Source organism: Macaca fascicularis, chromosome 13 (genome assembly GCF_037993035.2).
Source record: "Macaca fascicularis isolate 582-1 chromosome 13, T2T-MFA8v1.1".
Lineage (NCBI taxonomy): Eukaryota > Metazoa > Chordata > Mammalia > Primates > Cercopithecidae > Macaca > Macaca fascicularis.
This window is the reverse complement of record NC_088387.1, coordinates 20,418,604-20,435,446: the sequence shown is the minus strand read 5'-3', so window position 1 is coordinate 20,435,446 and position 16,843 is coordinate 20,418,604. Positions and strand designations below refer to the sequence as shown.

Here is a 16,843-nt window from a genome sequence, read left to right as displayed (position 1 = left end):
GCTTCTCCAAACTGCTCGTCTGTAAACTACTTCTGATTGAAACTCGAAACTCTCGAAATGTGGCTGTGTTATGATTCCATGTCGGAGGGAGTCTGGATGTATGTGCTTTGGACAAGCTGGGTCCAGTTACTGCTGCCAGACTTTTGTTTCAGAATGCATCCAGAAGAACTTATCAGGGATTTCAGTACAAATTAAGTATTTCCACAAGGAGCTGATAAGAAGACCACAGTTTTTCTCACACATTACCCTTAGGTTTTGACAATTCAGTAAAAGTGTGGGCACATGTACTCAGAAGTCAAGACCATTTTCCCTGACCCTGTGCATGTAGCTTCTGCAGTTACAAAAGAGTTAGGCGGGATCTTGGTAGATTTATTCCTCCATATTTGGACACCAGACATACCAATCACATCAGTGGCCCACATTACACCTCAAAAATGGTTCTATTGAAAGGGGCACTGCCAAAGAGCTTTTAAAAGTTAAATCTAATTGACTTTTTAGTAATCTTACTTGTTAGAATTCATACTCCCTCCTTGAAGTTCTCACATTTTTTATTTTTGCAACATCACTTCCTCTGACTCCTCTCCAACTTTTCTCTAGCCACTGCTTTCTCCTTTACCAACTCTTTTTTTTCTGGGGGCGGGAGGGAATGTTAACATTCCCAGGGTTTTGTCACTGGATGCCTTCTCATTCTACATCTGCATCATGGACAGCTCATTGAGATCGCTGACTTTGCCTAATAATTATAATAACATCATTCTACGTCTGCAACTCCAACCTCAGAGTTGGAGGGAAGGGAAGTTATTCTTCCCTATTGACCAGCTGTACTTCTCCATTCACTGAACACGTCCTACTCCTTTCTCATGTGCAGTATAAAGGCTGGTACACAATCTGGAAACGTATGAATGATCCAAGAGTTCTCTCTCCCCACTAATGTTTTACATTCAGTAAATCATGTTAACTGTACCTCTTTTCTGTTTCTGCTTTATATTTCTACTGCCACCAAATAAATATGTTTATATTTCCTAGATCAAGATGGCCTCTTCACTGATGGTTTTCACAGGAAAAAAAACCCTACCAACTCTTATTGTTTTTATAAATAAAAAATTAAATAAAACAAAGAAGGCCTGGCAAGAAAAAGACCAACATTTTAAAATGAGTAAATGGAGTAAATTGACTTTATTTTACCATGAATGGGTGAATACCTTACACTAGACTGATAGTAGTTTAAGGACTGAACTACAAGGAAACTACAGCTTTAACTACTGCAAAAGCTTCTTTTCTCTAGCTTACTTTCTTGTACTCAGAATACAATACGTTTAATACATATAACATACCAAATATGTATTTTCAACAGCATGGGGATTGGCAGCACTAAATCCCATGTTGCTGAAGGGTCAACTGTAATTATTGATTCAGTTACTAACTGCAAAGAATTTATTTTACAAATTAAATAGAAGTTCTAATTATATAAAAAGTCTAATTCATTATAACGTGACTATAAAGAAAACATATAACATAATAACTTAAAAATTTTCTTATTTACACAAAAAGATTATCTAGACTATTAGGAACCATAATTAAACAATAATTTTTTTCAAACAATACTGAGAGTATAAATTACCTACAATTAACTTTTTAAATAATTATAAAATCTAGACTACTAAGAAAGTATTTTTTTAAAGCGTGCAATTTAAACAGTGATTTTTTTAAACTGCTTTTTTGTAACCAGAACATCTTTATTCTTTTTTATCCGTGGTAGTACCATCAAGAGTAATTCACTATCAGAAATCTTACCTGGATTGCTATTTATAGGAAGCTCTTCAGATGTCTTTTCTCTTTTGTATTCAGAAATTAGTCTGAAAATGCTATGTATAAAAACAAATGAAATTAATATTTTAATACTATTATCAAAAACATTTACCAAATATACTAAATTATTAGAGTATCTTAAACAATATCAGGATGTTAATTATCCTATACACTTCTCTTCTATAAGCTCTACAAACTTCTTAGTACCTTTCTAATTAAATAATAAAAACAGGTGAAGTACTCATGAAGCGAGCGCAGCAAACTATCTCACGTCGGCTTGACGTAATGGAAAGTCACCTTCCTGGCTCTTACTGGTAGGTCCTGGCTCTATAGCCAACAGGTATTTGCTCTTGTAAGTTGCTTCTCTTAGGCGCCATGTCTTCTTTTAGATTTTACTGACTTCTTTCACTAGGTTGTTATATAGGTTTAATGAAGTAGCATTTTTAACATTCACAGAGAAATAGTAAAGCAGTGGAATTTGCTCTTGAACTTTATTGCTGAAACTATTCTGAAATCCCAAATCAAACCCAATGTGTAGTTTTTCATAGGTTCTAATATTTAAATGCTTCTGTTTAAGAAAAATGTTAAGTCCTAATTTTGCTTTATTGTTCTATTATTTGTGGCTTATAATTAAGGGCATCTCAACCATTTCATAATTTTTAAATAAACTTATTTATGAATACATTATTTCATTAAAATAGGTAACATGATTGTTCACTATTATTGAGCTCATCAGTTCCAAGGGCAGAAAATTAACAGATGTCAAGATCTGGCTTGAGCTACCACTATTACTTCTCTACAGACTCTAACTGAACATCAGATGTTTGCTAGAATGATGGTTAATCGCCATCAGTGATGTTATCTCCAACTGACATGGAAGACAAAACCCTACTTTCATGTTTTTTAAGTTCCATGAAATACATGAAAATTGACATTTTCTCATTTCCAAGATACATACTAACAAAATATTTACACAACACCCCCTGTGTTACTTACCTCCATTCTCAGTTTATAGATCACCTTACACAAATATTTTTGTAGTGAAAAATCACAATTCTAATATAAGGTGCCACCCATTTTGTTTTGATTCAAACTGTTACTTAGCTAGCCAGCAAACAGTCAAGTGACCTTCCCGTGACTGCAAGATTATGAAATGCTTCACCATGCTAATTTTCTCTGTATTGTTCCAATTTTAGTATTTGTGCTGCCAAAGCAAGCACAAAGCCTTACTTTTACATATAAATGCTGATAAGTCATGGATGAGGCTTAGCTCTGTTAAATCTAACTAAGCAACTTGAGACTCAAATAATTCTGATGAATGGCTTCCTATGAGGTAGAATCTTAAAAACTTGAGATAGTGATGCAAGCAGCTTGAGAGATCTTCATTATTAAAGAAAACAGATCACTTAAGGGGCCAACCACAAGCGGATGCCTACTACTCTAAGGAAAGATGGCATAGAAGCTTCCCCTACCTGAGAAAAGCTCTTACACTGTTTATTTAAAAAGTGTCAGGGTACAGATCTGGTAGCAATAAAGAAAAAAACCATGATCTCTTTCTACAACATTATTTGAATATCTCTGACAGCTTAGAACTATCCCAACTAATATTTGCTTTAAAGAAAAAAAAAAAAGGGGGACTCAAAAATAACTCACCATGAAGGTCTAGAAGCCCAGGCTAAAATGTGGGCTTTACATCAGGTTTTGAGTGTGGGTGAAAGTGTCAATTTGCTCAGTATGTGTGCTGATAAAGTTAGAATATCCAGCCAACAGAGCAAGGTTCTGCTGTTTTGGAAACAATGAGCATATAAGTATGTGCAAGTGAACTAAAAAAAGTATGTGTAAGTTTGAAGCCTTTTTATGGATCAACATGAAGATTGGTGGCAAAGGTTAATCATTACCAGACTACAAGAGTTCTTTCAATGGCAAGAAAGCAGCAACAGAATCAATGAAAACGAAGCAATGATTAGAATATCCTTTCCCCTTCTCCTTCTGACTTGTAGAAACTCATTGTCTTCCTTGGACTTAAGGAACCCCATAGGTTCTTGAAAAATTCAAGGATCGGGCTATAGCAGATGGTCCCCAGTAAACAGCACAAGGTTTTTTGATAAGCTGGACATTTTGAGACCCAAATAACTAATTAGAAAAATCAAAGATGTGAAACTACTTTATCCTATGCTTGAAATAAAATGAACAACATTGGAATCCCTAAGGAGAAAAGTCCTAAAAGTTTCAATATCAAGAATCCTGCACCTACTGCTACTTATCTAGTCTTTTGCTTGATTTCTGGCTGACGAAGTTGCACAACTCTTGAAAACTTAAAAACTTGAAAATTTGTCGCTTGAAAACTACTTGAACCAAATTATGAAATCTCACCTGATATATAAGATGCAGTTGTTACAATTATTTTAAACTTCAATTTAGTGTTCACTAGCCTTTTTATGTAAAGACTTACACTTTATTACGAGTCTCAATTGCATAATCTTCTGCAGTCTTTCCATATGCATCTCGAGAAAACACATCAATATTGTGCTGCTTCAGAAGAAGAATGACTATATCTTTTTCACCAAGAGTAACAGCAAGTATGAGGGCTGATCTAAAATAACAGAGAGGTAATTAAAAACTTTAATGACATTTTAAAAGCTAAGTTTAAATACTTTATCAACTTAATATGTTGCCTGTCCATGCAGAATTAACCCAATTACATGTACTAAGAAACAAGCATCTTGGGTGCTCAAGGGTTTATCTTTGTAAATTACCACAAAGGTTAAAAGCAAGGAACAAATAGGAAGCCTCTTGTCCCACTGTGGTATGACATAAAGTTGCTAACTGAAAGTCCTTTGATGGGCAAGAAACTATGCTCAGGTCACCTATCTACAGTAGGCAAATTTAAGTGAAAAATTATTCATTTCTTCCCTAGTCTGATATTATGTATTATAATGCAAAATCAGCTAAGGGGTCAGATAAGAGCTATCTGCAGGCTTGAAACAATAATATTAATAGGAATGCTAATAGTAGTCGTAACTTCAGTTAATGATGCTGATAAGCATGTGCTAGGCATTAAACACCATATATATATATATATATATATATATATATATGGAGGATAATAATGTATCCTTCAAGGGTGGTTGTATAAGTAACATCATATATGTAATATATATTTTATGTATATATATTATATATACACAATATATATAAATTTATACATACAAAAAAATATATTTTATATATTTTATATATATATAATAAATATTGTATATTATATATTAGACATTACGTTATGTTGCTTACATTATATACTTACTTACACATTACAATGTGTGTATATATAATATATATTATATATTATATTCACATATGTGTGTGTGTATACGTGTGTGTGTATAAAATATATATATACACACACACACACACACATATATATAAGCACATACTTATATGCTCAGCCGTTGTTTCCAAAACATCAGCACTTTGCTCTGTTAGTGGGACATTCTAACATTATGTATATATGATGTTATTTACACACAACCACCCTTGAAGGATATATTATTACCCTCCTTTTCACAGAAGAAAACATACTTGGTGATAAGTAATGTTACCAAGGTCACACATCTAGCAAGTGGGAAAGCTAGGGATTAAACCCAGTCCTGTGTGAATGAAGCTTGTCTTCATTAAAGTAAAGTTTTATCAATTTAAAGCTATCTTTTCTCCCTCTTCCCATATCAATTAAAAACAACAAAAACACAGCAGAAATTAAAAACTAACATGAAACCCCTACAGCTAATGTAAGATCATACAATCAAAAGCATCACATTATTACATTATAAATAACACCACATCATATTACAAATAACAAATATCTGTCAATATAGAAGCCTTTTATGTGTATAATGTCTATAGAGATGAATCCTGCTATACACTGTTCTTTATGTTACTCAGTCCAAATAATCGTTTTTCTACCTAAGTGATGATCTGTGTTGATATTTCTCACTATATCCCAATAATTAAAAGTTAGTCTTCTTATTAATGTAATATTTCTGACTTGAGTGACTGCCACCACTCTAAAATGACACTCAGGTTTAAAAACAACACAATAAGAACTAAGGTCTGTACCTGTTAAGAAAATCAACTGCATTTACATTTGCATTTTTCTTTAATAAAAATTCCACCATGTTCACTTTTGCTCGACTCACAGCAAGTAAAAGTGGTTGATATTCATACTGTAAAACAACAGCAACAGTTTATAATCACAAAATTACATATTTACCAACTGAACTGGAAACCTTACATAAGATCCTACGAGCTTGAATATATACAATTGAAAGGACATAAGAGGTGGTCCCTTTTTTTCACTCCTCGGCGCTTTTCTAGGTTCTACTCCTTCCCCTGGAAACAACCTTCTCAGCCTCACCACAAGAACTCTGGTCATCTCCAGAGCTCACTTCAAACATTTACCAGCTCCAAGAATCTTTGTTTCTGTCACAGCATTTAGCACGGCATATTTCAAGGATTTCATTGTTTCCCACCTGAGCCAGGAGCTTCTTGAGAGCAGGAGCTGTATTTTTTTCTCTATGTCCTCAAACTCTAAGACATAGTAATAAATGTTTCAGGTATTTTTATTAATGTTCTAAATTATTACCTATAGAGCAGGGTTTCTTAAACTATTAATATATTCCAAAGGATATTTACTTTACCAGAAGTTGCACATTATATCCCAAAAGAAAGATTCCATGATCACCCATGTTTGAAAAATGTTACAAAACTGTGCATTACGTGTCTAGTATTTGAGGAATCTTTTGAACTTCACCTAATCCCTATTTGTAAATACTTATTATGGAGAAGACTAACATCTGAGAAATGAGAGTTTCAGGGATACGGTTGTGAGAGCTTACCAGTAAAGGTGGAGGTTTCCTCTGGGTGACACACACTTGCCTGATTCTCTTCCATCGATGGTGTCAGAATCTCGGATGACAATGTCAGGTCCTCCTGAACAGGAGCACCTGACATTTTCATCCGAGAATCTGACACGATTGACAGTTCATTTGAAGCCTATCTCTTTGTAATTCGGAGAGCTGGGCTCTGAATTAACAGAGATAGGCTTCAAATGAACTTTCACTGCTTGTTATTAAATAGTCCATGGGTTTTCTCTAGCAATATTTTTATCTTAGCTGTCAGAAAGCTCTGTATGAAATGTTATTCTCGATTACAATCTTAGGACCTTGGTGCAAAGATTTATGTAATTATAATCTTAGGATCCTGGTACATAACTCCTTTAAAAATTTGTATTCTAGTTTCCATATTAATTCTTACTTAATTTTTTTTATTTTAGGTAAAATATAAATCAGAAATAAAAATACAATGGCTTATCAATTAAAGCTCTAATAATGACCTGTATTAGTTATTTATAGCATAATGAAAGCCACTAAATTTATTGCATCTTTTATTTATTTATTTTTTTTGAGACAGAGTCTCGCCTGCCCACCAGGCTGGAGTGCAGTGGCACCATCTCAGCTCACTGCAACCTCCGCCTCCTGGATTCAAGCACAAGCTATTATCCTGCCTCAGTCTCCTGAATAGCTGGGACTACAGGCGTGTGCCACCATACCCAGCTAATTTTTTGTATTTTTAGTAGAGAGGGGGTTTCACCGTGTTAGCCAGGATGGTCTCAATCTCCTGACCTCGTGATTCGCCCGCCTCGGCCTCCTAAAGTGCTGGGATTACAGGCTTGAGCCACTGTGCCTGGCCAATTACTTGCATGTTTAGGAGGCAATGCTGAAGAGAAAAATATAATGTTGTCTAAAATATGCAAAACCTATGCAACTATACATTATTCACCTTAAAAAGCTTACATGCATTCTAATGGGAAGATGATTATTTATGGTATATATAAAGAAAAATAGTTTATAAAAACACCACCTTCTAAATTCAAAAGTTCAACCCCATCACTAAGGGATTTATGTAAAATACAGACTCTATATTTAAATAGATATAAAATGTCTTGAAAACCTTGAAATATTTACTAAAATATACTATAAAACAGGGCTTGTAAAGTCATCCCTACAGAGGCAAGGGAGATGACCTGAGGAAGTACCTAGGTAGGCACAGTAGCAGAATGGAGACCACACACCTCACAGAAAGGGGCAACCTCTGCACAGCATCCTAAACGTGAGATAGGCTCAAGGGACACCAGATTGGATTCTTGAAGAGAAGCCTGGAATCCAGATCTGTGCGTGAGTCTCCTAAACCTTCCATGTTGAGACAATTTATAGAGGCAAACTAAACACATCTATGGGACACATTTAGACTATAGACCTTGTATTTTTATATTTGCTATGGATATGTCTCCAAGCGATTATATGTAAAGCAAGTATTTTCATGTAAAATACTTCCTTTCTTTAGTTTCTGAATTTTTTTCCAAAACAGGTCCAAGAATGCAATAAAAATTGTTACTAAGAGTCATAATACCCACTTCAAGCACTTTTGCAACATGCATGCATTTATAATTTATGTTTAATTTTCCCAGATTGTTCATCAAATGGATAATTAGTTCATAGGACTGCTGCAACTATATTATTAAAATAATTTTAAATTACTATTCTAGTGTCCATATTGTTACCTAATTTTTTTATTTTAGGTAAACTATAAATCAGAAATAAAAATACAATGGCTTATCAATTAAAGCTCTAATAATGACCTACATGTATTCTCCGTATTCTTACTAACTTCATGGTTTTCAGTGTTTAAAACTGCTATCCTGATTATGCCATAGTTCTATGTACTTAACTGACATACTGAGGCAGTCCATAATAGAGCTTCAGCTTTTAAAAAAGGTTTAGAATTTTTTACTATTGGAATTGAGAGAACCCTGCTTTTAATAATGATGTATTGACCTAATCACCAGAATGATAACAAAGAGACTCGAAGTCTTGAAAGAATCAGTCTCTACTTATTAAAAGAGTACCCAATAGTAAATTTCTAACGACCCTATGAATGGCAGTGAATAAGTGATGGTGGCAAAGAAAAGGTGTTATTCTTCAGCTGATAGATACTGCAAATAATAGTCCTTTTAACTTCCCAACCACAGAAGTAGAGACAGATAAAAGTCAGGCTAATATTATTGGAAAGGAGAAATTTAAAGGAAGCAGCACCTATCATCCAACTCTTCTACAGATTTTTTACGTTTTTGAGAGATGAGAATTTACATTATACTTATCTATTCAGTGGTTCTTAACCAGCAGCCTATCAGTGTCTCAAGAAATTTGTTGTTGTTGTCGTTGTTGTTAGAGACAGTGTCTTATTCTGTTGCTCTGACTAGAGGCACCACCATGCCCAGCTTCAAGGAAATATTTTAAAACATACATGTCCAGTAATATTTAATAGTAAATATTAGATTTACTATATTAAAATCATCAGGGGATATCCTAGACTTAGAGATTTGCTTTTAATTTCCCCAGGTTACTGTCATGCACAATTCTAACTGTGGACTAGCACAGTTGATAATCACTTCAGTCTCATCTCTCACCCACATGGCAAATGCCCTTTATCATTTGGGATTTGGCCAAAAAGAGGAAAGAGCAAAAGATAGAGCCGTTCACTGAAAACTCCATTTACTTTTCCTGGGTAGGGGTAGAGAAGAGACTAGTAAACTCAAAATCCAACTTGATTTTACTATTTATAAGCTCCTTATCTCCCACCTGCCCATCAAGACATTGTGGACTTGAGAGTAGAGTTTAGATGCTTATCTAAGTGGCTGTTTCTGCCAGAATTGAATAATGTCCATTAATTGTGTGTTCTTCTCTCTGCTGAACTGTGTGCCACTTCATCGCCTCTATTCACTGCCAACCTGGTTTCCTCAGAGTCCTACCAAAACTGATCCCCAGGCAATTTTGTAACTCATAAACTCTTGCCTAAAGTAAGAATAATTATCCCCAAAACTGAAGAGATCCTTGTCTCAACATATAAATAGAAAACAAACCACAAAACACACAAAAACCCTCTCCACAGTATTTTCCCTCATTACCTAATTTCCAGATTAGCTTGTGCATTTCTGGTTGCTCTCCTTTTCCTCATTTCTCGCTCTTAAGCCTTTCCACAGAGGAATCACTTTCAAATGAAATCACCTTCACATACAATACTTGTCAACAGCGGCAAGAAGGACATTTATTGTGAAATGCTTTAATTTTCTTTGAAATTTAAAATAAAGCCTATTAATAAGGGCAAATTTTACTTTCCTGTGTCACTTCACACTGATTAGAAAAAAAGTAATTTAGTGGAAAACCACTTAACTATTCCCTTTCCCAAATTCAGTTGTCATGAATTATAAATTTATTGTAATTCATTTGTTTTTATAATTATTTACCATAAGCACAGGAAGAAAAGTTGTACTCTATAATGCTTCTTTAAAAGTTCCAGTATTTAAAGTAAAATCTTAGACAGTTAAGGCATTTCAAAATATTTTCATTCAAGGAATGTTTGATCTTCCAAATATGAAAAATTGGCCCTTACATGTGTCAATGTTAAAATAAATGCATTTCAGATAGTTTGAAAATAACGTTGGTTGATCTATACCTTGCTGCATTCTTCAATATCTGTACCATAAAAAAGAAGTGTTTCTATCATGGATGTATCTTCATTATACACAGCATAGTGTAGAGCAGTCCTTCCAAAGAAATCCATAATATTTGGATCGGCACCATTTTTCAGCAGAATAGTTGCACAAACCTCCTGCCTCAGTTGTACAGCCTGTCAGTATTAGACCGAGAAACATGCAAATACTGAAAAATCAAAGTAAACACTCCATAGGATTTACTAACTAGTTATATAGGGGTATCCAATGAGATAAGTTCTTTTTATTCTATGTACTTAAACCAAATCCATCTTATGCTCAAAGAGTCGGCTACTATATACCTTGATCAGAGGTGTCCTGCATTCACGGTCGTAGAGGTTAAGCTCACATCTTGCGGACACCAGGAGAGATACCATGTCCGGTTGGCCAGTGGCACAGGCCAAATGTAGGGCAGTCCTGCGAGAGTGACAGGATTTTTAAAAACAGGTAACTGTAAGCATTAATTAGCGTGTTATTTCTCTGTCTTCAAAATAAATATTTAATTTTCTTGTGAAGAAAGGACAATCTTTGTTAGCACTTATTACTCATCACATTAATGAAAGAGCAGGCTATTTAACAGAAAAAGCTTGGCTTTTGGATTCAGTTTAATTGGGGCTTAAAATTTACTTAAAGCTCTGTCACTTAGCTATTATCTAGTCTTTCTTTGCTTCAATTTCCTTATCAATAAAATATATGAGAGAATAGTAGCTATCCCACAGAACACTGCAGTGATGCTTACATGAGAATCTGTGTACAGCATTTAGAACACTTTCTAACACAAATAACAGCTCAATAATTTTTAGATATTACTACTTATAAAGACATTCTAATTAAGTAAAATGATACAACCATATCTACATTGAGGTATCTATTAAAGATTAGATGTATCATTGTATTTCAATCATTCGCAGATGCTCATTTTCTCACTATTCTTTTATATAAACTACTATTCTCTTACATATTAATATCTTCTGACATTGGAATACTGTTTACAATTCATTATTTATTACAATTATAACTGGCAACATTTTAAACATTATCTTATTGATATATAAAGTAATGTGGCATCACCCAATCCATGATGCCTTACATTAAGTGGGATACAGTACATAGAATAGGAAGTTCTACTCATATAATTGGCACCTAAATAAAGTACTGTGGAAAAAGAAGGCAAAAATAAAACAACCAATATTTTAAACAAAGGAATTCTTCCTTCAATATTCAAAAAAATAATCCAAAGAAAACTCAGGATTCAATGAATAGGTATGGTTCATTTTTTTTCAATACTTATAGAATGTTATATAAATTAGGTATTTGCAATGATTAATAGTAGTACTTGAGACTGCCATAAGTTTTTGAAAGGGCAGTTAAAGGTTATCTTTTACTATTTTCTAACTTCAGAATTGCTTTTGTTTAAAAAAAAAAAAAAAAAAAAGGAATAAAAGATCCAATTGGGATTCAGTCCTAATGCTTCCATCTTAAATCTCTCAGCTTGCTCAGGCTGGGCAGCTAAACATGAAGTTGTTAACGGTGGAAGAGTCCTGAGAGATGGTAGAAAGTGTCTGCTACATAATAGGTATTCAGATCATGCTTGATGAATAACTGGATTGAAAGAATGCATACATACAGTTGGGGAGTTTATTATGAAAAAAACTATAAATTAAAGCAGTGCTTTTGGAATAGTGATAATCACTTATATTTGCTCGTTTTCATTTTCATGAGGACACTGGTAAACTAAAATGATTAATTTAAAATTGTTTACATATATGTAATAAAACTATAATAAAAACATATTTACATACTAAAATCTATGCATAATAAAATAAGCACAAATAAAAATATTCCCTTTACCTCTGAAGAGGCTAAAAGTTCATAGAAGATACCAATAAACAAAAAAATAAAAAATAAGGCCAGGCACAGTGGCTCACACCTGTAATCCCAGCACTTTGGGAGGCTGAGGTGGAGGGGGGTCACCTGAGGTCAGGAATTTGAGACCAGCCTGGCCAACATGGTGAAACCATGTCTCTACTAAAATATACAAAAATTAGCCGGGCATGGTGGCGCACACCTGTAATCCCAGCTACTCAGGAGGCTGAGGTGTGAGAATCACTTGAACCTGGGAGGTAGAGGTTGCAGTGAGCTGAGATCGTACCACTGCACTCCAGGCTGGGCAACAAGGCAAGACTCCATCTCAAAAATAAACAAATGAACAAATAAATAAATAATAAAATAAAATAGAAAGTGAAAATTATTTTTTTCTGTGCAAGATTTAAATTTCTTCTTTTTCCAAGGATAATTTCATTAGTAAAAAACATTTATTAGAAGTTTTAAACATACTGATCATTTATACATCACGGATAAGAAAAAACATCACAATACACCTGCCAGAAAAGAAGAAATGTTATATTTTGTACACACATTTGGCTTACAAACACCATAGACTGTTTGTGTATATGTATAATCAAACCAACTTTTCTTCAAAGTACATCTTCACACCTCAACATGCATCTTTATCCACTGACACCTGCAAAGGTCCCATATTGTCCCATCCTATGGATGCACTGAAATTTATTGATAAATTTATAAAATTTATAAAATCCATTATAAGGGGTTTTCCAAATACATTGCTATTTTAAGCAGTGCTGAGAAAAACAAATTGCATGTATCTCTATTTCCTAGGATATTTTAGTATAATGGAATTGATGGGTGAAGGGCACATACATTTTTAGAGTGTGATACTTACCAACAAATTGTCTATTTGAAAAGTCATCAGAAATGTAAACTTTAAATAGCAGTGTATGTACTGCTAACTCTTTACCCTCACAAACTTGTGGAAAGAAAACAGAATTTCACTCCTTTTTTAACTTAAATACCTTCTCCTCCCAGGAACACTAAATATTTTTTCCTATGTGCATAGGTTGCTTGAATATCTGAAAAAAAAGTGCTTTGCTCTACTTTAAATGAGAGTTCTTGTTGATTTGAAGAATTCGCTGTAAAATGAAAATCACTTTTTTATCTATTATTTATACGTACATACTGTCTTTTGTTAATTTTTTCTTATAAACAGGAGGTTTTAATTTTTTATTTTGCTAAATTGACCCTCAGAATGTGTGCCTGTGATATTTATAGGAATATAAACATGTATCAATATAAGTAGGCATTTGTGTTTTTTCTGTTATCTTTCTTATTTTGTGCATTTAAAATGTTTAATCTACATTCCATAACGAACTTATTTCTGTGACATAAAAATCTAGCCAGTTTTCTCCAAATAGTTAGCAGGCACTTCATTTATGAGTAATTCATCTTTTCCTACTAATATGAAATGTCACCATTATCGAATTCTATTAGATTGGTGCAAACGCAATTGCGGTTTTGCCATTACTTTTAATTGCAGCAAAAACCGCAATTGCTTTTGCACCAACCTAATAAATTCTTACACATATTGGGGTGTTCCTGGATTTTCTAACCTGTTCCATTCACTGATTTGTTGTTTCAGCTGTTAGTAAATAACTTGTGGAAATTAAGCACATTTTCATATCTAGAAAGGCAAGTCTTTCTGACTCCGTTTCAAAAGTTTTCTTAATGCCATCACAATAGTAAAAGACAGCACGAGTAATTTTAACACTCTGATAACTTTATTTGGATTATGTAAAATTTACAAACACAGAAAGAGCTCAGAGCTTTAGAAAACTGTGTCTTTCTGTTCAAGAACACAGACCACCTTCCCACTTCAAAGTTTCCCTCTAAGGTCCCTCAGTGAAAACCATATTGACATGGGTGTCCATTGATATAAAATAAATATTGGATTTCATCCAAAGAATTTTTAGCCAGGAAGTTGATATATTATGGAAATGATTTCTCTCACTATGCACCTTCCATAATGTATGTAACATTATGCTTTAAAACGTGTACATTAAGAATGAAACGCTGTACATGCTGAATTTTATTAGTGAAATCACTTTAAAATGATTTATAAAGAAGCAGCATGATGAGTGATTGGAAATCAACTGAAGTTTTGTTTTTGTTTTGCTGCTCATGAAAATGCCCTGGGGTGCTCGCCCCAGCCACGGTTTCCACATCCCAGGTGCGGCTGAGCCTGCCAGGGAAAGTCCAGCCTCTTTGGTGACAGGATTCTCCCCCTTCACCTCTGCACTCCTTTCCCCCATTCCATTCACCCCCACACCTCAGCCCCACCTCCAGTCCTCTATCCCATTGAACCCTCACCCCCATCTCCCCACCCCACACCGTCCACGCCCCTGACCCCCAAGCCTTCATTCCATCCATCTAAGCCCATTCACACCCCACCCCAAGCACCCCCTACTCCCCACTCCCATCCCCCAACTCACTCCACATCCCGCCACCTCATATACCCCCACTCCCCAGGCCCCGCTCCACTCACTCCCACCCCAGCCAGGCACCCCCTAGGCCCCGTCCATACTCCGAGCCCCGGCCCATCCGCCCCGCAGCCCTCAGCCTGGAAGCGGGTACTTCTCCCACGTCCGCAGGCCTCCTCCCGCAGCCCCGGCTCCCAGCCCCCATTACCTTTCCTTCTTGTCTCTCTTATTGACGTCACTTCTCGTGAGCAGAAGGTACTCCAGTTTCTCCAGCCTACCATAGAAGATAGCTCTGTGGATCCTTCTCAGATGAGACAATTTGATGCGGTATTCGGGAAATGAGAAGCCATCTGAGCACAAGCGCTCCCTGAGGGTGGGCCACCTCTCCGGCTCGTAGTCGTCGAACATCTCTAGGCCGCTCCTTGGCGGCAACTCGTAGCCTGGGAACGACTTTCGGTTAAGGTCACCGGCTTCAGTCACATTTCATCTCGCCTTCGGGGATCGCCGCCTCCGAAGCGCAACAACAAGCAATGCAGTCAGTCCACGGACCTCAGCACACTCAGCGCCTCCCGCCTCTCAGCAGAAACGCCCAACAGAACTGTTAGGACCAGCGAGCACGCGCACCTTAGCCGGCCCCGCCCTACAGGCCCGAGGCAGAGTAACCGCCCTAGCAGCTCTCGCGGAGCCACGTGCAGGCGGCTGTTGCTGCGGAGGCGCCGCGGGCTGGCGGGGCTCCCTGGAGCGCCAGGCGCGCCCTGCCCCAGGGCCTGACTGTCGCCCGCGCCCTCTTCCCGTCTTCCACATGCTCCCGACGCGCGGGGCCTCCCGCGCTGGGCCCCCTGCAGCCCAGGGATAGGGTCGAGTGGCGCCTCTCCGCCTGGTGCCGCCGTCGGGCCCACAGCCTGACTTCGCTACTGCGTCGCCCCCTGGGTCCGCGCTGATGGGCACGAGGCGGGAGGACGGGATCCGGGGTTGCCACCGCTGCAGCCAGCGCACCACTTGCAGGTGGCAGCTGCAGCTCGGGCTCCAGCGGGGACTGGCGGGGCTCCCCTGGGATGGCCTCCTGGTCCCTGAATGCGCCGCCCATCCGGCCGGAGGGTGCGCGCCTCCTGCACCCTAGGCTGAAGCTCGTGCCTTGCTCTCCTGCCGCCTACTGCCTGACTTGCCGCTGCCCTGCCAGGCCCGGGGTCCAAGCGGCTGGAGGCGCAGTCCTGGTTGGGGACTCCCAATCCTCGGCGGCCCCTGCTCCAGGTGCTGGTAGCCGCTGCACTGCAGCGCCGGTGGGCTGACGTGGCTTACCGGAGCTGCTGCTGGCCGCGCCCAAAGGCCCCACAGGCTGCGCTGCCCTTGCCAGCTGCCCCTGACCCGAGCCCAGAGCGCAGGACCTGGCGCTTGGCACTCTGTAGCCACGGGGATGAGGCTGAGCGCCGGTTCTTGGCCTCTTGGCGCCGCTGGGGCCATAACCTGACTTGATCACCCAGTCGCCCAAGTCGTGTGATGGGCACGTGTGAGGAGGGGCAATCGGGGTTCCCATGGCTGCTGCCTGCATGCCACTCCGTGGCCACTAGAATAGGGCTGAGGAGCCGCCAGTGGATGAGCAAGTCGTGGCCGGCGGGATGAGGCTGAGAGTCTATCCATCCGTATGCACCTGCCCAGTCGACTTCCCGACAGCCGCTACCTCAGTGTCCTGTCAGGGAGTGGTTGCTGCTGAGGCGGGGGTGGGGAGGGCATGGAGAATCAGAGATAGTCTGACCATTGCTGCCGGTGCCTGACGTGCAGGTGGCAGCTGCACCTAGGGCGCTGGTAGGTCTTCTCTTTTGGATGGTCTCCAGGTGGACCATTGCACCGTGGCAAAGCCCGAGGGTCCACTCCACCTTAGCCCACACTAGGAGTCCAGGGGCCACAGAAACGGGTACTGCGTGGCCAACCAGAAGGGGCTCAGCAGCCAGTTCCACTTTCCTGCCTCTGCAGGGCCTGGTTGACAGTGGTGGCAGTGTCTGGTGCCGGAGTCTGCGGTTAGGGTCCTGGCTGGGGAACGGGTGGGCAGATGGGGGTTGCCTGGCTACTGAAGCCCAAGGGAGACATGCAGATGGCA

The 16,843-nt window shown here is 38.2% G+C and overlaps 1 protein-coding gene across 1 annotated transcript in view; it reads right to left on the bottom strand.

Annotated features, from left to right (window-relative positions):
- The window catches only part of LOC123566740 (ankyrin repeat domain-containing protein 36C-like), a 169,638-nt gene extending 154,290 nt beyond the window's left edge, over nt 1-15,348 (bottom strand). Inside the window, exons 1-6 of the mRNA XM_065526823.1 lie at nt 14,957-15,348; nt 10,717-10,831; nt 10,378-10,551; nt 5,923-6,029; nt 4,262-4,402; nt 1,795-1,865 (exon numbers count right to left, since the gene is read on the bottom strand). Coding sequence (XP_065382895.1) covers nt 1,795-1,865; nt 4,262-4,402; nt 5,923-6,029; nt 10,378-10,551; nt 10,717-10,831; nt 14,957-15,156 — 808 coding nt within the window. The 5' untranslated portion in view covers nt 15,157-15,348. The remainder of the gene's footprint in view (nt 1-1,794; nt 1,866-4,261; nt 4,403-5,922; nt 6,030-10,377; nt 10,552-10,716; nt 10,832-14,956) is intronic.
- Nucleotides 15,349-16,843: the final 1,495 nt, after the last annotated feature.